The sequence below is a fragment of the Poromitra crassiceps genome (genome assembly GCF_964638095.1).
Source record: "Poromitra crassiceps genome assembly, chromosome: 19".
NCBI lineage: Eukaryota > Metazoa > Chordata > Actinopteri > Beryciformes > Melamphaidae > Poromitra > Poromitra crassiceps.
Window position 1 is genome coordinate 12,858,909 of NC_139646.1, and position 20,164 is coordinate 12,879,072.

General features: G+C 45.3%; 1 protein-coding gene across 1 annotated transcript in view; it reads left to right on the plus strand.

Moving 5' to 3' along the window:
• Positions 1-20,164, plus strand: part of grk4 (G protein-coupled receptor kinase 4) — a gene marked incomplete at its 3' end in the record, with an annotated part of 85,658 nt that overhangs the window by 59,758 nt on the left and 5,736 nt on the right. The window contains exons 6-12 of the mRNA XM_083655482.1: positions 4,468-4,560; positions 5,561-5,624; positions 5,991-6,131; positions 11,359-11,549; positions 12,731-12,768; positions 16,123-16,212; positions 18,682-18,890. Coding sequence (XP_083511608.1) covers positions 4,468-4,560; positions 5,561-5,624; positions 5,991-6,131; positions 11,359-11,549; positions 12,731-12,768; positions 16,123-16,212; positions 18,682-18,890 — 826 coding nt within the window. The remainder of the gene's footprint in view (positions 1-4,467; positions 4,561-5,560; positions 5,625-5,990; positions 6,132-11,358; positions 11,550-12,730; positions 12,769-16,122; positions 16,213-18,681; positions 18,891-20,164) is intronic.

The following is a 20,164-nucleotide window of genomic DNA, read 5'->3' on the forward strand; positions in this document are numbered from 1 at the left end:
GGAGGTAGTGAGTTTGTGTGTGTGTGGGGGGGGGGGGTTGTTTGTGAGGCCCTTGGCGGAAGGGGTTTCCGGGCCTTGGTGAGGCTGATGGCGGTTGGGAAGAAGCTGGTCTTGTGGCGGGTGGTTCTGGTCTTGGCAGACCTCAGTCTCTTGCCATGGGGGAGTGTCTTAAAGAGTTTGTGGCCAGGGTGGGAGGGGTCAGCCATGATTTTGCGAGACCGCTTCAGTGTCCTGGCTGCGTGCAGGTCTTGGAGGGATGGCAGGTTGCATCCGATTATCCTCTCAGCGCAGCGGATGATGCGCTGAAGTCTGTTGATGTCTTTTTGAGTGGCAGCAGCATACCAGATGGTGATGGAGGAGGTGAGGATGGACTCAATGATGGAGGAGTAGAAGGGCACCATCGTGGCCTTTGGCACTTTGAATTTCTTCAGCTGCCGCACAAAGTACATCCTCTGCTGTGCCTTCTTGGTGAGAGCTCTGATGTTCAGCTCCCATTTTAGGTCCTGGCTGATGATGGTCCCCAGGAAGCGGAAGGACTCCACAGTGTTGACTGGGGAGTCACCCAGGGTGATGGGGGAAGGTGGGGCTTTGTGCTTCCTGTAATCCACAATCATCTCATCATTTTTTGAGCATTTAACACCAGGTTGTTTTGACTGCACCAAGTCACCAGATGGTCAACTTCCTGTCTGTATTCCGCCTCATCTCCGTCTGTGATGAGCCCTATGAGGGTGGTATCGTCTCAGTCTGCGAACTTCAGGAGCTTGACGGACTGGTGACTGGAGGTGCAGCTGTTTGTTGTACAGACCGAAGAAGTAGGGAGAGAGGACACCGCCCTGGGCAGCGCCGGTGCTGATGGACCGAAAGTCAGTGATGTGCTTACCCAGCCTCACGTACTGCTTCCTGTCAGTCAGGAAGTCTGTGGTCCATCTGCAGATGGGGACGGGCACGCCCAGCTGGGAGAGTTTCTCCTGTAGCAGGGCTGGGAGGATCGTGTCAAACGCCGAGCTGAAGTCAACGAATAGGATCCTGGCATAGGTTCCTGCATTGTCCAGGTGTGTGAGGATGTGGTGGAGGGCCATGTTTATTGCATCATCTGCAGACCTGTTGGCTCTGTAGGCAAACTGTAGGGGGTCCAGGAGTGGGTCTGTGATGGATTTGAGGTAGGACAGGACAAGGCGCTCAAAGGACTTCATGACCACAGAGGTCAGAGTGATGGGTCTGTGGTCTTTGAGTCAAATCAGTTGATGCTGATTTGTGGTATGGCGCTGCTTGTCTGAAGCTCTGCATCGACAGCTTGCATTGGCGACTGACAGTTGGTTGTTGTCAGGACTTGCTGCAAAACCGATTGACCGTTGGGAGAAACTCACACCTGAATTTAGAGTTGAGACTTGAATAGTCTGCCTGGTCTCAAACCAGCCACATTTCACCTTTGGCGGTCATTTAGGAAGGTGGTGTTTAAAATCCGGATCCATATGCAGGGCAGATGTGTAGGGCAGATTGTGCTATGATGATATGACATGGATGGTGTCGGTGAACTAACCCATGATCTGTTACAACACATAAAAGTGAATTTTGGGCATCAAGATTGACTAAGACACATCTGTTCTTCTATTGCTGTGTTAGAAGACCTCGCGCCGCAGGCTCCTTTCTAGCGTCCCTCGCTGCCTCACACTCTGCGCGTGCTCGCCCGCTCAACTAGCAGAGCTCATTACCACCATGCCTCGTTGGTTTGCCCTCGAGGTCTCGCCCGCATTGCGCGTCCGTGGGTGGGGCCGTTCAGCTGTGTTTAGCATTTCTCCATCATGATGGTTCCATAAATCGACAAGTACTTTCCTTTTAAATGACTGTAACCAAGTGTAAAACTGTATCACACCAATGTGTAGGCTAAGTTGGGAAATTGTCTCCCACATTTTCACTGACTATATTATTGATACAATTGGATACGATCGTTCTTTGTATATCAGTCACATTTTTTCATGACGACGTAACTTTTACCTGTCACAGTCCAAATTTGGACAGTTCAGCTCACCAGCAAAAAAACATGCCAAAAATGATGACACTTGACTGACACTTAAATTATTGTTCCATTGTTATTCACTTAGATATTTTGTATGAAGCTGAACATTTTCCTTGTTCAATGGGCTTTTGCCATCAGAGATACAACCAGCCATTTAAAAGACAGAAACAAACTACATCTAACATAATCAAACATCAAACAACTCTTGGTCTCCATGAGAACAAAGTGGAGCCATCAAAGCTATGTTGCGTAAATTCAGTCTTACCTTGAGATCCAGCCTGAAAACGTACTCTTTTATGTGTGGACTGAGAAGAAACTAGTCTCTCAAGCCAGACTATCCCTTCTGCAATCTTCAAATTTTCCATAGACAGTCTGGGCAGACTGGAAGGAAGTTCAATGGTATTTGACCAATCACGACGACACATGTAAACATAGCCAAGGCAGGTTATTGGGGAAATGCGACCTCCAGGAAGCACAGACGTAGTTGTTGGGGGCATTTGCAAATTGCGGCAGCCAATGCGTCTGTTTTAAGAGACTAAAAGAAATCAGGCCCAGGACCCATTTGCCTCCCAACCCACTTTGAAACAACAACACGCCTTAAAGGAATGGACCCACGGCCGTAGTGTAGCAATCCCCAAGAAACATACTCCTCTCTTTTTGACAAAACAGACAAACAGGCTCAGACACAGGGGAAAGAAATGAAAAACAAAACAAAAACAAAACAAAAAATATAATCAACATTACAAAGTGGTGGCGCCAGCCACCTAAGGTTCTTATGTTCTTGTAAACGATATACCTGGCATCTCACTCAAGGGGTCTATGGGAAGCGAGTCACCCGTCATACTCCTCTCTTTTAAGTGTTGATAACATTGACAGCCAAGATTGACAAGCTTTTTCATGAAGAGGCTTGTGTCCAGAACATACTTCTTGACCTGCAACCTTCTGCTTCACAGCTGTGGAAAGTGTCTTTTACCAGGCCAGTCTCAGTGCAGGTCAGTTTGGTATGACAGTGTTGAAGTGCTCATGCTGCTTAAGTCAAACAACATCTGTGGTTAAAGCAGTGAAAAAGGACACTAATTGAGAGGCTGGCGGGGTCGTGTCAAAGAGGCGGGGTCGTGTCAAAGAGGCAGGCTCTAACAACGCTCAGTGGAATTACGCTTGACTTATGGTCAGGAGATGATGGGGCCGCCCGCGACCTCATGACCCCGCCTTCCTCAGAGAACAGCTTTTTGATGTCATGAGTGACAGTTACCATCTCCCCACCTTAGCGCAGGAATGTGACAAAATTGGCAGTTGTTAGGTGATTAGGTGTGTGTGTGTGTGTGTGTGTGTGTGTGTGCGCATGTGTACGATGAGTGGACAGATGGCCGAGAACGCACAGGCACACACAACCATGTGTCTGTCAGCTGAGGTGACATTAGATGTTCCACTCAACCTCCTGCTCTGTAAAGACCTGTTTTCCACAATCTCAGTTTTCCTGGTTGAGCTGAGCGGAATGTTCCCATTCAAAAGCATTTTTCATATTTCACGGTGGTGTATCGACACAATTCTTTCCATTGAGAATGTGCTTTGAACTGCACACAAGGCAATGCGTGCACGCACGCACGCTCGCACTCGCACACACACACACACACACACACACACACACACACACACACACACACACACACACACACACACACACACACACACACACACACACACACACACACACACACGTTTGTACAGCTATTACTGAAGACGTTCTTTGATGTACTGCATTCCCTAGCCCCTAACCCTGACCAGAGTCCTGGACTGGACGGGTCAAATTTTGCAAACCCGTGCCCGCCCAGACCCGTCAATATAAGACCCGCGCCCGGATCCGTTACCCGTGATTGATCACACAGGCTACAAACACAGTCTCTCACTTTGAACCAAACCAAACTGCCCCCATCTCACACAGTAGACGAATAGCAGTCTTTCTGGCTGAGACTCATCGCCTGTTGAGTTAGCATTAGCTAACGTTAGCTCAGTAACCACCTGGTCAGCACTTCTATCAGACAACACAGTGTATTGTCTGCAGTATGTACAAAAACATACATGGCTCTACGTTGTTCTCAAGCATTGCCCACGTTTAGTTCATTTTTACCCATGCCCGTACACGTGAATTTATAGAAGTGTATTTTTTACCCGTTACACAAGCTTTTTGCACGTAACCCGCGGGTACCCGACCCGTTGCAGGACTCTGACCCTAACCTTAACCATTACAACTAAATGGCTATTACCCTAAACCTAACCCTTTTTATGAAGCTGATGATATGAAACCTATGAGGGCCGAAATGCATCTGAAGCTTGGTTTTAGTTAGGGGGTCACACCTGATTAGATGTTCAGTTCATTGTAGAAGTAAATATGACATCTGAATGAACTTGTCTTTAAAACAGCAGCCCTCTCTCTTTCTCTCTCCCTGCAGGATAGTTCGTGAGTACCTGAGTGGAGCTCCCTTCTCCTCCTACCAGGAGACCATGTACTTCTCTCGCTTCCTGCAGTGGAAGTGGTTGGAGAGGTGGGTATCCACTGGCAAAGATGCTTACTATGACAATGGTAACACCTGTCAACCTACAGTATACACATTTAGTACCCATTGAGTAGTTCAGGTACGGTAAATGGCATTCAATGAAAAATAGGTGGACATTTTTGGACGAATGCAAACTACCAATTGGACGTACTGGACTAGAAAGCTTGAATAATACACTAACAACCTAGGTAGGGATGGGGCCGATCCAATATCGGTATCGGGTGCCGATATTGGCACTAATTCACGGATCGGATCGGAATCTAAAAAAATAATAACAATAATAATCCAGCGCGGTACGCACAGGGCCCGTAATTTGCCCATGTATAATAGTATCCTTCTTTGCCTTGTATATTTTCTTAATTTTGTCTGCTTTTTGCAAGGTATATTTAAAAAAATCTTTAATTGGTCAAATCTTTGCCTATGCTGTATATTCAAGAAAAATATTGGTATCTGCATAATATCGGTATCGGCAGATATCCAAATTCAGGTATCGGAATCGGATCGGAAGTGAGAAAATGTGGATCGGTGCATCCCTAAACCTAGGTTAGACCACCCAAATCAGTGTTAATGGTGTTAACATACTGCATCCACATACATGAAACGGATAGCATTTGAGCCGCTAAAGCATTGTAACATTGTAAAAGCAACATTACTAATGTGATTTGGGTGATGTACCCCAGCCCGCGAGCTTTCAAACCATGTCAGGCTAATTTGAATTCAATATAGCTAGCCTAAAAGCAAAGAAAATTGCGGTGCGTATTGCGGAGTATAGGCGGCCATCTTGCCTGCAGAGTTTTCAAATCAAGTAGAATACAGTTTTGCAAGAAATCTGGGGGGTTTAGTCCTGCTTTAAGTTTGGGAACCCCTGTATTAGAGCATTATGCATCACATGGCCTGACCGAGAATGACACTCTCTCTCTCTCTCTCTCTCTCTCGCGCTCTCTCTCTCTCTCGCTCTTTCTCTCCCTCCCTCCCTCCCTCCCTCCAGGCAACCAGTAACCAAAAATACCTTCAGACATTATAGAGTACTAGGAAAAGGTGGATTTGGCGAGGTGAGTGTCTGTACAATCAGGATATAAAGTTGCACTAACTGTGTTTGAGTTTGCTGTGGTATTATTAATCATTCATGAATACTTACAATTTGGAATGCAAAGAAAGTCCATGGATCACTGAAATGAAATGTAAACCAAAGTTGGAGACACCGTTATCACAGCTGGAGATCCAACAACAGATATTATGTTCTTTCACACATTACTACATTTGGAAATTAGATTTCAATTAGTACAATTAACTTTTAACAATTGGTAAATACAGTACTACTTGTGTCTCCAGAGATGTTGAGAAACGTGTGGTTGTGTGTGTGATTGTGTGTGTGATTGTGCTTCCTCTCCTCACTAGTCTCGCCGTTTGTTTTCCAGGTTTGTGCCTGCCAAGTACGTGCCACCGGTAAGATGTACGCCTGTAAAAAGCTGGAAAAGAAACGAGTGAAGAAAAGAAAAGGTGAAGCAATGGCACTAAACGAAAAACGCATTTTAGAAAAAGTTAACAGTAGTTTTGTAGTAAGTACTACCTTTTTCTTATTCAACCCTTTCAACAGATGTGTAACTGATTGTGTGTGTGTGTGTGTGTGTGTGTGTGTATGTATGTGTGTGTGCACGTACAGTACGTACGTCTTCCTGTGTGTGTGTGTGTGTGTGCACGTACAGTACGTACGTCTTCCTGTGTGTGTGTGTGTGTGTGTGTGTGTGTGTCAGCTTGCCTTGGTTTGTTACATGGATGGTTGATTGAAATCTGCTTTCTGCCGCAATGTAATGAAATTTGTATTTAACTCTCATGCAAAAATAATTAAGAGCCACATGTCTAGATTGCCAGCTGTTGAAGGTTGTGTTTTTTACTCTGGTGAAAGGGAAATGTCAATTGTTGTGGCAGCCAGATCGCATCCCCCACCCACCTGTTTTCATCACCAGATACAATGCCTTTAACTTTTCAACCCCCTTCACCTTTTCCACATGTCGTCGTGTTACAGCCTGATTTCAAATGGATTAAATGAGGTGATCTACACACACAATAACCCACAATATCATAGCTGAATGAGAAGCAAAATGTATTAAAAATTTAAATCTGTTTTTTTTTGTTTAGTTAGTTAGTTTTTTGTTAGTTATTTTTTCCCCCAGTGACACAAAATTAGGTTATGGTGCATCCAGATTCCTTTGAATGTCCTTGAGATGTCTCTACAACTTGATTGGAATCCACCTATCGGAGTAGAGGCCAATTCAATTGATTAGACATGATTTAGAATGAAATACAATAAGTGTGTATATATACTCTATATAAGGTCATACAGATCATTTTCACAGTAAAAACGTTAACATGAAGAAGTCTAAAGAATCTTTAGACAGAATTCTGAGGAAGCGTAGATCTGAGTAGGAAACAATTTCTAAAGTGTTGGGAGTTCAGAAAAGCAGAGTAGGCTCCATCTTTAGGAAATACAAAAATATGGAACTCCACCAAACTGAAGAACTGGGTGAAAAGTGACCGAGAACCCAAGGATCACTCTGACAGAACTACAGAGTTCCTTGGGTGAGTACTTAACAGTATGTGTCGAGATTGAAACAAAACAAATAATGTACACACATTTTTAGAAATATGTTTTCACTCACTCATCATGGCCTATTTTGTGCAGTGTAAAAAAAAAAAAAGCAAACAAATTGAATCAATTTTTTTTTTGTGCTGCAACACCAGAATGTGGAAAAAGTCAAGGTTCTTGAATACTTTGTGAAGTTTGTTCCTGTATATTGGTTTATTCCTTGAAACACTGTGAAAAGCCCAGCGTTCCTTACATCTCAATGCATCTCAGTGGAATCCTGATGTTTCATAGCACTTTAGGCAGAGTGTAGAATAATGTCCTGGTCCAGATGTTTCATAGCACTTTAGGCAGAGTGTAGAATAATGTCCTGGTCCAGATGTTTCATAGCACTTTAGGCAGAGTGTAGAATAATGTCCTGGCCCGGATGTTTCATAGCACTTTAGGCAGAGTGTAGAATAATGTCCTGCAGCCTGTTGCACCAGCTGAACGTAAGTTCTGTCTTAAGTTAGGGTGTAAAGTCCACACTAACTGCTACGTTCAAACTAGTTAGTTTGACACTAAAGTTGTGTCTTTGTTGAGTTGCACCACGGAGACGTAAGATACATCTTAACTAGTAGTCCTTAAACCTCACACTAGCCAAAATAGTGTCGCAGAAAATGACGTGTACAGTATCTGTGACCAATCAGTGAAAAGCACGGTGGAAACGGTGTTTATTTACCGTTGTTTAAGTAAGTGGAGTGAAAACAGGACATGTTGCAAACCGCAAATTAGTGCTTTCATAATATTTCATCAACACTAATCAAATGAGAACGTTATTGAGTAACGTTCGTTTAGGTTCATATTACTGTTAACGTTTATCTGTGAGCTCTTCATCAGTAGGCTATTGTAGGCTAATTTACCACCATCCTGCCTCGCTAAATTGTTGCGGTTATTTTAATTTGTATGCAGTGCTGCAGCTTGTGGGCAACAAAAGCGTGAGTCATAAATATCAAAGGGTGTAATTACTGTAACAATTGATCACGGAGAGCGCGTTGCGGACGCAAAACAACGATGCGCCACGGTGCCAATACTCTTGTGCCAAGTTGCAATCCGTGCCAACTGCTATTTTACGGAGGACTTTACACCTAGTAAGACGTAGGTGTAAATTTTAAGTTCTAACTTATGCCTACGTTGTAACTATTTCACTTGGTGCAACCCAAATATTTTTAGTAGTGCGTAAACTCGGACTTAGTGAGACTTTACGTTCAAACTAGCTTACGTTTCAACTTACGCACAGCTGGTGCAACCCACTGCTGGCCCTGAGCATGTGTGCCAGCCAAAAACTCATTACCCCACCACCACACACCATACCTCATGCTCCCAGCAGTGGCCTTGGTCTTGGCCTACTTAAAATACATAACACATCTGAAATAGGGAGAACGGAGTGTGGTAACGGATATTTTGTATTTTAAACAAAAACACAGGAGTGGCCATTTGTGTTGTGTTGTCTTTTTTTTTGTCATTTAACAATTCTGTGTTTACGGCAAATCAACCAATTTCACTCCTTTTACTGCTCACTGTATGTGCCTGTCACTGTCATGTTTCTCTACTCTTCCTCCGTCCTGCCGTTTATACTCCTTGTATGTAAAAATGGAAGTTGCTTGAATTTGAAACCTAAATGACAATGTGTTGTTGACATCAGGACTTAAATGCTGTACAGCTGGAGAACACGTGAGCTGTGCATCTGTTTCCATTTCACCAGCAAGTCTCAGGTGCTCCGGCAGGAAAAGGAAACGTAGCTTTGGCTCAGTGTTGTGTTCCTCCCAAAAATTATTCGACCAAAGACAAGAAAATTACAGCAAGTGCTTGTGTAACATTCTCCGAGCGCAGCTAAGAATCGCCGTTGGGGTTAGCGTGTTCATTCTGTGTGTGTGCTGTGCGTTTACACTAAGTAGAACATTGTGTGACCATTTACCACTAATCCTGCTGGTAATATATATTTTTTTTACTAAATGTAACTGTAATCTTGATTACATATTTTTTCTGTAACTGGAATTGATTACTACTGTATAACAGTTACTTTTTTGTAATCTAATTACGTAACCCCCGTTACATGTAATCCGTTACTTCCCAGGCCTGAGTGGAACTGTGTGAAACTGAGCCCTAGTACAGTAAACCTGAAGAAAACCGAGGGGAGCATCAGACCGTCTCCATGCTCTGCATTTGAAGCCAGTAGTAGTTTTCGAGTAGTATTACAGTAGCTGTTGGATTAGTCGTTTTCTGATGCAGCGGGAGCTACATTACATGTCCTTGTTTTGAGTGAGTCATTGCAAAAGCATTGCGTATGGGTATGCACGCATGCATGTACATGCACATACACACACACACACACACAGGCTGGAGTGGGCTTGTTACAGAACCTCAGACTTGCAGCTCTTGTCACCTGGGATTGGCACATGATGCTGTGTGTGTGTGTGTGTGTGTGTGTGTGTGTGCGTGCGTGCGTGCGTGACTGCGTTATGTGTGCTCTCTCTGCTACAGGCAGAACTGATGACTCTTCATGTGCCTCTCTACCTACGAGAGCAGCCCTGTTGCCTAGCAACACTGACCAAACAGCAGTAGCAAGGAGAAGAGTCAAGTACTCTCTCCAACCCCTCTTTTCTCTGTGTGTGTCTCTCTCTCTCTCTAATCAATGCATACCGTTAGTCAAAACATACTAAGCCCATATTTTCACTAATATCCTATCCAAATATCACTGCTTACTCTCTCTGTGTGTGTGTGTGGGGTGGGGGTGGGGCAGGGTGACCCCGTTCTCCTGCAGCTGAGACTGGGGTGGGTTTTAACAAATAGACATGCTTTCACAAGGCTGTTTGTTTTGGCTTGTGCTGCTTATATGCATGTTTGTTTATGTATGCCTGTGCGTGTCTTGTTTACTTGGCCCATTCAACATTTTCCCATCCCCATCTTGGGGTATTTTTTCAGACCATATAGTCAAGAGCAGATGGGGTTCCTCCTGGTGGCAGTAACATCCTGCTTGTAGACACAAGCACATGCACACACACATGCTACACCCTGTGTGTCATTGACCCACAGGGTCGGGCGGGAGGAGGCCAGTGGGAATGAAGGGAAGAGAGAGATGGATGGCGGGATGAGAGGGAGAGGACAGGAGGCAATGGAGCGACGAGCGGAGAAGAAGCTTCTGGTTTTCTGTATTTTGGATTTGTCTTGTTCTCTCTTTGTTTCTCTGTGACATTGTGTGTGTGTTCATTCTTAGGATTTCACTCGGGATAATGGCTCATCGCTCTGAGCGTTAGGCAGACCAAATGAAACAATCATGCTCCTCTACCCACCCTGTCTCTTACCGAAGCCCTATCCTCTTTCTCACCCCCCCCCCTCTCTTTCTGCCTCTTTTCTTCATGATTGGTCCCCACCTCCCTCATTACCACCTGTACATCCCACCCCTCCCCCACCTCCCTCATTACCACCTGTACATCCCGCCCCTCCCCCACCTCCCTCATTACCACCTGTACATCCCGCCCCTCCCCCACCTCCCTCATTACCACCTGTACATACCCGCCCCTCCCCCACCTCCCTCATTACCACCTGTACATACCCGCCCCTCCCCCACCTCCCTCATTACCACCTGTACATCTCGCCCCTCCCCCACCTCCCTCATTACCACCTGTACATCCCGCCCCTCCCCCACCTCCCTCATTACCACCTGTACATCCCGCCCCTCCCCCACCTCCCTCATTACCACCTGTACATCCCGCCCCTCCCCCACCTCCCTCATTACCACCTGTACATCTCGCCCCTCCCCCACCTCCCTCATTACCACCTGTACATCTCGCCCCTCCCCCACCTCCCTCATTACCACCTGTACATCCCGCCCCTCCCCCACCTCCCTCATTACCACCTGTACATCCCGCCCCTCCCCCACCTCCCTCATTACCACCTGTACATACCCGCCCCTCCCCCACCTCCCTCATTACCACCTGTACATACCCGCCCCTCCCCCACCTCCCTCATTACCACCTGTACATCCCGCCCCTCCCCCACCTCCCTCATTACCACCTGTACATACCCGCCCCTCCCCCACCTCCCTCATTACCACCTGTACATACCCGCCCCTCCCCCACCTCCCTCATTACCACCTGTACATCCCGCCCCTCCCCCACCTCCCTCATTACCACCTGTACATCCCGCCCATCCCCCACCAGGTTAGTCTAGCCTATGCCTATGAGACCAAGGATGCGCTGTGCCTGGTATTGACCATTATGAATGGCGGCGACCTGAAGTTCCATATCTACAACATGGGTAACTCAGGCTTCGACGAGCAGCGGGCCATTTTCTACGCTGCTGAGATCTGCTGCGGCCTGGAGGACCTGCACCGTGAGAGGATAGTCTACAGGTCAGGACACATCAGAATCAGAATCACTTTTATTGCCACAGTATGCAAGTTACATAGGAGGAATTTGTCTTAGTGTCTTGTATGCAGCATAGCGGTCACATCAATATACAGAGATAAGAAGTAGGAAGATAACTAAAGACAATCGCAAAGTTGCAAGTGCAATCAAATCGAATCGAGTAAATATATACAATATGTACGTGCGTGGTGAAGTTATGTGGATGATAAATATGAATTTACATTGGATTTACAGACTGAGTTAAATAGACGTTAAATAGGCAGTGGATTTACATGAATTTACAGTCAGAGTTAAATAAGAGTTTACATTGAATGTACATGAAATTTACAGGCTAAGTTAAATACCGGTAGGCATTAATGTGCAGGGAATTTACATGAATTTACAGTCCCAGTTAGACAGGCATTAAATTAGATATGAGTTCCAGTTTTATGGGGGGGGGGGGGGGGGGGGGGGTAGTTCAGTTGAGTTTAGGAGGAGGTAGTGAGTTTGTGTGTGGGGAGAGAAGGGGGATTTGTCAAGTATTATGACTAAGAGATGCATTTTCCACGGCACCTTTGTTCATTTTATACCCCTGTGGTCTTAATTTTGTCCCATTATCTGATTTATATTGCTTCAAAAAGTTGCCAGTGCACATTAGGCCATCAGCAAGCTTAGAGGCCTTAGGAATGGGCCATTTTGAGGGGGAATCTGGGTCATTGGGGGCTGATAAATGGGGTTTACATCCCAAGAACCACATTCTGATGGCGTTAGGTAGGCTGGCTGAGACAAAATATAATTGGCGTTCAGCCGGCTTAACATGTTATCCTATGTGACAAACTTCATTGAGTCTTAAACAAACCACAAAGACACAGAGGAAGAATGTTTGACTCAGATCTGATAGTTTTATGGAGAGAGAGAGACAGAGAGAGATAAAAGGGTGCTGATGGGAGTGTAAGACTGGGATGAGCGCAAATAGCCAGTCCTGGATGATGAAGTGTGACTGGATTAATGGTGTACTGATTTGATCAAGGTGGAGCCCAGTGGTTCCCAAACTTATGGTCGCGACCATAAGTGGGGTCGCCTGGAATTCAAATAGGGTCGCCTGATTATTATTATTTTTTTGTACACCACAAGGTCAAATCTACAAATGCCTAATGCAGTATGTGTCTTACATGTTTTTCTCCAGGGATTTGAAACCTGAAAACATCCTTCTGGATGACCGTGGTAAGTTCCACTTCTCTTTTCTCAATCTCTAAGGGACTGTACGATATTTAGGTGGGGTGGAGTGAAAAAACAGGGAGGGCATTTTGGTTTTATTTTGAGTACTGAGGAGGGCAAGGTATTTTATTTTGAGATAGGAGGGGGGAGGGCATATAGCGTTTTTTTTCCCGGTTTTGCATTCGTTTGCATTGTGTTTTGCTATGTATGTTTTATGTCCACCCACCCCCACGCAAATGGTTTCTCCCTACCTTGTCAAACTTCAGTGATGCATGCTGCTGGGTGCAGCTGATGAGGCGCTTGTCGAAGATGTGCTGGCTATCGCGTTAACGTGTGCACAAGGACATTCACACGGCTTACTCCCATCGGCTCCTATCTCGTATTCGCACAAGCGAGCGTTTATTTTTTATTTTTTTACAGATTACATTACATTACATTATGCCATTTAGCAGACGCTTTTGTCCAAAGCGACTTACAATATCACGTCTCGTCAAGAGCAACGAAAAAACAAACATGCAACACAATCAACGATAGTCAGACATCAAGAATAGCACTTGCAAAAAGTAGTCTGGGGCGGAACAAGCAACATGTAACATCAGTGACTAGACTGAGAAGTAACAAGTACATTAGTAGGTTTTTTTTGCAGGGGAAGGGCAGAGAGAAAATGATATAAATGTCAGGGAGGGCAGTAGATTATTTTTGAATCCCCCCCCCCCCCCCTCCCCAAGGCTAGTGAAGATGGCTTCTAACTAGCCCACTTTATATTATGCAAATAGAGCAGCAGAGTAACTCCCCATCTTCCATCGTGGGCTGAAAAACCTCCTCACATCAGTCTCCCTCCATTGACTCATACCCCCTCCTCTACTCACTGTAATGGTCTTATCTTGAAGTAAAAGAGTCTCTTCCGCCTCTCTCCTTAGCCCCGCCCCTTCCTTTCTTTGCATTTCTCTCATACACGATCAATCTAGGAGTATTGTCAGGACACTATGGCTCTGACCTTTGCACTCCTTAGTATTGGTTTCTGGTAATTTTGGTAATCTACACTGTGCAAAAATCCCAAGAATCTGTATTTTTATTTTATTTTATTGCAAGAATCTGATTAATAGGGGCGGCTGTGGCTCAGGAGGTAGAGCGCGTCATCCACCAACCAGAAGGTCGGTGGTTCGATCCCCGGCTCCTCCAGTCCGCATGTCGAAGTGTCCTTGGGTAAGACACTGAACCCCAAATTGCTCCCGATGCCTGTGCCAGCACCCTGCGTGGCAGCTGGCCGTCTTCGGTGTGGGAATGGGTGAATGTAGGCACATTGTAAAGCGCTTTGGATAAAAGTGCTCTATAAATGCAGTCCATTTACCATTTTTACCATTTTCATATCTGGAGCATAGGAAATCACAAAAAGTGTGGACCAAAGCAGCTCAAAAGGCAATAGTATACAAAGTGAAAAAAGGGGGAGCTACTTGGAATTTTTAGGCAATATTTAATACAAAGTAATATATCTGTGTACAAGCAGTTACAAAACAGAATATATCTTCAATCTCTACGGGCAAACAAAACGCAACGCGTTTGAACCACGCAGGTCTTCCTCAGGCAGTGTTAGCTGGGCGTCGGCCGCCGCACCTGTGTATATAAGGCAATACGTGGCACAAGTCAGTTGGGATGACGTAGGGTGGGCAGTACTGTGACATCACAATATAGGATGGGCCTTATTAAAGGTCCCAATTCGTGCAGCTGTAACCTCTTAAAAACGTGTGTCTCTGGTCCATAAAACATGATTCTGGATTAATCTGTCGAAAATATAGCAAACCCGTTTGTTGTGACGGAGTTCTCACTCCCTCTTCTGGTCGGTTCCCAAGAACAGCCTGTTTCTATAATATATTCAGAACTAACAGTTCCCATTGGCCGCTGAGGGAGAGCCCGCCCCAGGCTCCCAGCGGCCAATCAGATTAGCGTCTGTGGACCAGCACGCTAGGTTGCGAGTTATCGTTAACTAAACGGTACTACGCTAAAGAGGACATCTCAAAATGCCTAGACTTACCGAATGCACCTCTGCAGTTGCTGGATCACGTACAGTTGGCGTCGCTCCAGCTAGAAGTGTTAATTTTGTGGCTATAGACTAAATGGTGCAGGTAGCTTGTGTGAGAGAGACCCGCGCAGTATGCAGGAGGAAGCTAGTGACGTCCCGATTCCCCCAGATTCCCCTCTGGGCAAACGAAGCGTTTGGGGGTGTGGCTTGGAGGAGACTGCAGAGGGACGCTGGATAGGGACAAATCCAACTGTGGCAGTTCTGAGCGTGTGACCACTCATTACAGGGAGGGCTGACAGCAGTATATATGCATTTACAAGTAAAAACAGCTTTTGCACGGAATGGGACCTTTAAAGCAACGGAAATAGCAACATCATAAACAAGCAATAATAAATAGACCGTAATGGCTGCAGATAGATGCAGAAACAAGATATAGACTATAGGCTATAGGTTATAGGCTAGGGGGAAAAGGCGGGGGGGAGAGACAGAGGGGAGACACAGCAGAATACAACATATGGACCCGGGCAACAATATTTAAATAAAAGACGTCAGGTCAAGCTCCTCATTGAGTCCGTGAGGGCTGACTGTGTTGATGGTGTGGATCCAGCGCGCTTCACACTGTAATAGAGTTCTGTCCAGATCCCCGCCCCTTGGGTGTGGTTTGACAATGTCCAGTGCCCAGAAACGGAGATCAGCATCAGAGTGATTGTGCTGTATGAAGTGATCCACCAAAGGAGCTTTAGTGTCTCGGCGACGAATTGCGCTCTTGTGTTCCGTTACGCATAGCCGTCTTCCCGATATACCACCAGGGGCAGGGACAGGAGATTGCATACATATCTGGAGCATGACTGAAGACTTTTTTTTATGTTTTATGCCACGTCAAATACTGAACCATGTGCCTCATATGTATATTGTTCCCAGATACATCCAATGTTGCATACACATTAAATAAAATATCTGAATATGCTCTCATGCCATATATTGAAGTCAGTGGCAAATGTGTGGCATATCATCACTTTGACACCAGAAATCTGATGTGTATGATATTCAAAACAAGGCATCAGTCATTTTGGGAAAATATCTTAACTCCATATTCTGATAGTATCAAAGTGGTCCCAATCCGGAGATAAGATATACTCCAGATATGAAAAATCCCTTGATCGGAGAGTATCCAACACAGATCTCATCATATGGGTCGTTTGAAATATTTGAGCAAAACTCTCTGGATTCTTTTGAGATATTTTTAATAGTGCTAGGAAAGCTTATTCCACTGTTGCTGTGGAAATTCTGGCTGGTTAGCATTAGCCTAAATGTTGTATTAATCTATGAATCTTGTCCAGGACACATTCGGATCTCCGACCTGGGCCTGGCCGTTCAGATCCCTGATGGAGAGACGATACGAGGGAGAGTGGGCACAGTTGGATATATGGGTAAGAGATGGACATAGTTAAACTTTAACATTAAAGGGGCCTATTTATGCCTATTTAATTTATTATTATTGTTGTTGTTGTTGTTGTTGTTGTTGTTGTTGTTATTATTATTATGGGACTCCACTAGAGTAGGTTTGGATGATTGACAGTTCAAAAAACTACTGTCCCTTTATTCACCTTAAGTAGAAGAGACAGTTTGGCTTGAGAGACTAACAGGAAGTGTAAACACAATCGGAAGTTTACACTTCCTGTGGCAAAGCTTAGCCCCGCAGCCAGTGCTTTCAGTGAGTCACTAGCTTTGACCAGAGATGATCTCTGGTTTGACCAGGTAAAACAGCCAGCGTTTTGAACAGGAAATCGTAACACAATTGGGCGGGTCAAGTGGGCGGGGCTACATATGGTGAATATAGCCCCTCAGTTCAGCCTCTGTCTGAAACGCTCCGTTTTACTCTTCAGCTGACAGCAGAAACTACTGTGAAAAGGAGTGGGGCACTAGTGCCAAACAAACAATATCTCAAAAACTATCTAGCATTATTATTATTTATTATTATTACTTATTTTGACATTGTGAGTGAGAGCAGAAGTAGCTGAAGGGTTCGATATCTATGTAGTGTTAAAGTTGTGTGAACTGTCACAGTTTTAAAATGTGTGTATAAAACATACAGCCTGTAAAGTCTGGTAGAGTGACATCACACGCTCAAGGTTGGTTCCATAGGATCCTATTGGTTAGGTATGGTTTGAACAGTGCAGGGGCTGGAGCAATGACCAGATAAGGCAATTAGGGTCTATCTGACCTCACTTAGACCCGTGTTCTCGTTCAACTCTCCTAACTCTCTCTCATTCAGAGCAGTAGAAATCCCACAATCTACACTGTAATGACAGTAGCGCGTCTCTCTGTCCGTCTCTCTGTCCGTCTCTCTGTCCTTCGCGTATCTCGAGAACCGTTGGTCGGATCGACTTCAAACTTGCGCAGTGTGTCAAGGCGGACCTGACGGAGTGCAGAACACAGTTTTTGTTCCTTCAATATTAATAGAACATTCAATATTAATTAATTTGTGTTCGATTTTGCCCCTCCCGGGTGAACAACGAAACGAACGCTCCCTAAAGCCTCCCTCTCGAGGTGGGCGGAGCGACCAGAGACCAGACACGTGGATGTGGATCAAGTCATCAATTTATGTTCGTGTAGCATATGCATGCTACTGCAAATGTAGTTAGCTAATCTAGCTCTATTTTGGACCAAACAGGGTCTTGAGTTGAGCTACGTACATTATATGCAGCTCTGTGTCGTTTCACCTTTGATTGAAAAATGCTTCCACCTGATTAAAGAGAAAACATGATGTAATATTGACTGATGCCCTGTTTGGTCCTGTATCATGGTGTAGTTAGCTAGCTTGAGTTGAGCCAACGCTATATGCTAGAAAACATCAGTCAACATCACGTTTTTTCTTTAATCAACCATCATCGCAAAGTTGCCATAATCGCCCATCGCTGGAAGTATAAACATCGTTGCCACCGGCGATGGAATATGATCATGGTCCATCGCAGCAACCATATATCGCTGTAGCTTATAAACGGCCCTAATGTGTTTTTTGTTTACAATCGATCCACAGACAGACAGACAGACGGACAGATAGATAGATAGATAGATATTGATAAGATAGATAGATAGATATTGATAAGATAGAAAGATAGATAGATAGATAGATTGTAGGGCTGTCCTTGACTCAGGATTCTGCCAGTCAACTCGGATTTGACTGTCCAATATGAATATTCGACTATTTTATAATAATTAAAAAAATATATAATTAATGAATATCTTCAGTGATTATTTTGACCACATTAACAGTCAATTGCGGCATATTTGAATTGCCGACGTCGGGATAATGGAGTCTGAATGAGACAGGCAGGACACATTTCTTTTTTAAATTAGGCTCTTAGCCTATTTTTTTTCACCCTTTAAAACATGTAGCCTACATGAATAAACAAATTAAAGTGTAAAGGACATTGCTGCTGCTTTGAAATGACATGACAAGGCCTAAATAAGTTCTAAACAATAAATAACTTATCAATTTATTATCAACTTATAAACTTGGAGAGTGTGCTTAGGGCGGACCTGACGGAGTGCTGTGTGTGTGTGTGTGTGTGGGGGGGGGGATTTGAGCGCCCACGGGGTGGTGCATGGGGAGAGCGGGCACTGCACTAGTTTTTTCTAATGGGGATAACTTTTACATACGTTTACCTCATCATTTGAACCTTTGGACAAGTTTAATATCAACATCCAACATTGTAAGAGTATAAATATGACACAAAATATGGAAAAGCATAATAGATGCCCTTTAAAACCCTCCTCTACTTTCCTACACAACTTTCCAGTGTCCATCTGGAATGGAAGCCCCTCTGTCAGGTTACCTTCTGCCGTTTGAGCTAACATCCATTTTCTCTCCCCCCTCCTCCCCTCGCCTCCTTCAGCTCCCGAGGTGATCCAGAACGAGAGCTACACCTTCAGCCCAGACTGGTGGGGACTGGGCTGCCTGGTCTTCGAGATGATCCAGGGCCAGTCGCCCTTCCGCAAGCGCAAGGAACGTGTCAAGCGGGAGGAGGTGGACAGACGAGTGCGCGAGGAGCCGGAGGAGTACTCGGATAAGTTCTCAGAGGAGGCGAAAGACATCTGCAGACAGGTGAGGAGGGAGAGACAGAGGTGAAAGGTGGTGGTGGAGTGATTGGGAGGAGGAGGAGGGAGGAACAGGAGGGGGAGACATAAGGGACATTTTGACTATTTGTTTGAGTCTGGTGGCAAGACGAAGACAGGCTGGAAGGATGGTTGAAAACAGAGAATAACACACAAGAGGCTTCTTCTATTTGTATCTGTAGTGCGAAATTGTAGGTTTTGAAATATCAAGTTATATGTCTGCTGTGAAGCTGTTTTTCCAGTGCACCTAAATGCACCATATCCCTAAACTAATGTCGTTTCTCAGAGGAGACCAAATGCATCTAATCTAGTTGGCCTGAAATATCTTCCACATTTCTTCCACTAGCCCACTCTTCTCTCCCTTCCCTCCTTCAGTATGCTCTCAGAGGGGGGAACACTGCTTTGCTTGGCTGCTTTTGGTTCCTGAGCAGTAGGGGCACGGGACATTTGTGTGCGTGTGACGCAATGGAACATTCTGACCCGAGGTTCAGCCCATTCAAAGACTCCCCAGGGTGAGGGAGAGAGAGAAGTAAGGTTTGGGCGAGAAACAGGAGAAAGAGAATAAGGAAGGGGAGGGAGAGAAGAGAGACGTCCCTGCCATGCCCGAGAGATGGCCCAAAAATAGACAAACGATCTGAGCTGTCAAGAACAGGAAGTGAGAGGGCGAGAGTCGGCTTTGACGCCTGGGGGTAAATTGGGAAAGAGTTGTAGGAGAACTAGAGAAACAGAGGGGAGCTAGAGAGAGTGGGAGATGATGTTATCGATATTGTCGGTTGTACAAGCCATCACCATTTAGGTGACAACAGAGCCAGTCAGAGTGCCCACTGGTAACCAAACCACTAGACAGCACTCATCCACTTCACACGCCTGCTGTAGGTGATGTGGTGGTAGCATTATCCGCAGGCTCTCATGGAGGCAGACTGCTGTAGGTGGTGTGGTGGTAGCATTATCCACAAGCTCTCATGGAGGCAGACTGCTGTAGGTGGTGTGGTGGTAGCATTATCCACAGGCTCTCATGGAGGCAGACTGCTGTAGGTGATGTGGTGGTAGCATTATCCACAAGCTCTCATGGAGGCAGCCTGCTGTAGGTGGTGTGGTGGTAGCATTATCCACAAGCTCTCATGGAGGCAGACTGCTGTAAGGTGGTGTGGTGGTAGCATTATCCACAAGCTCTCATGGAGGCAGACTGCTGTAGGTGGTGTGGTGGTAGCATTATCCACAGGCTCTCATGGAGGCAGCCTGCTGTAGGTGGTGTGCTGGTAG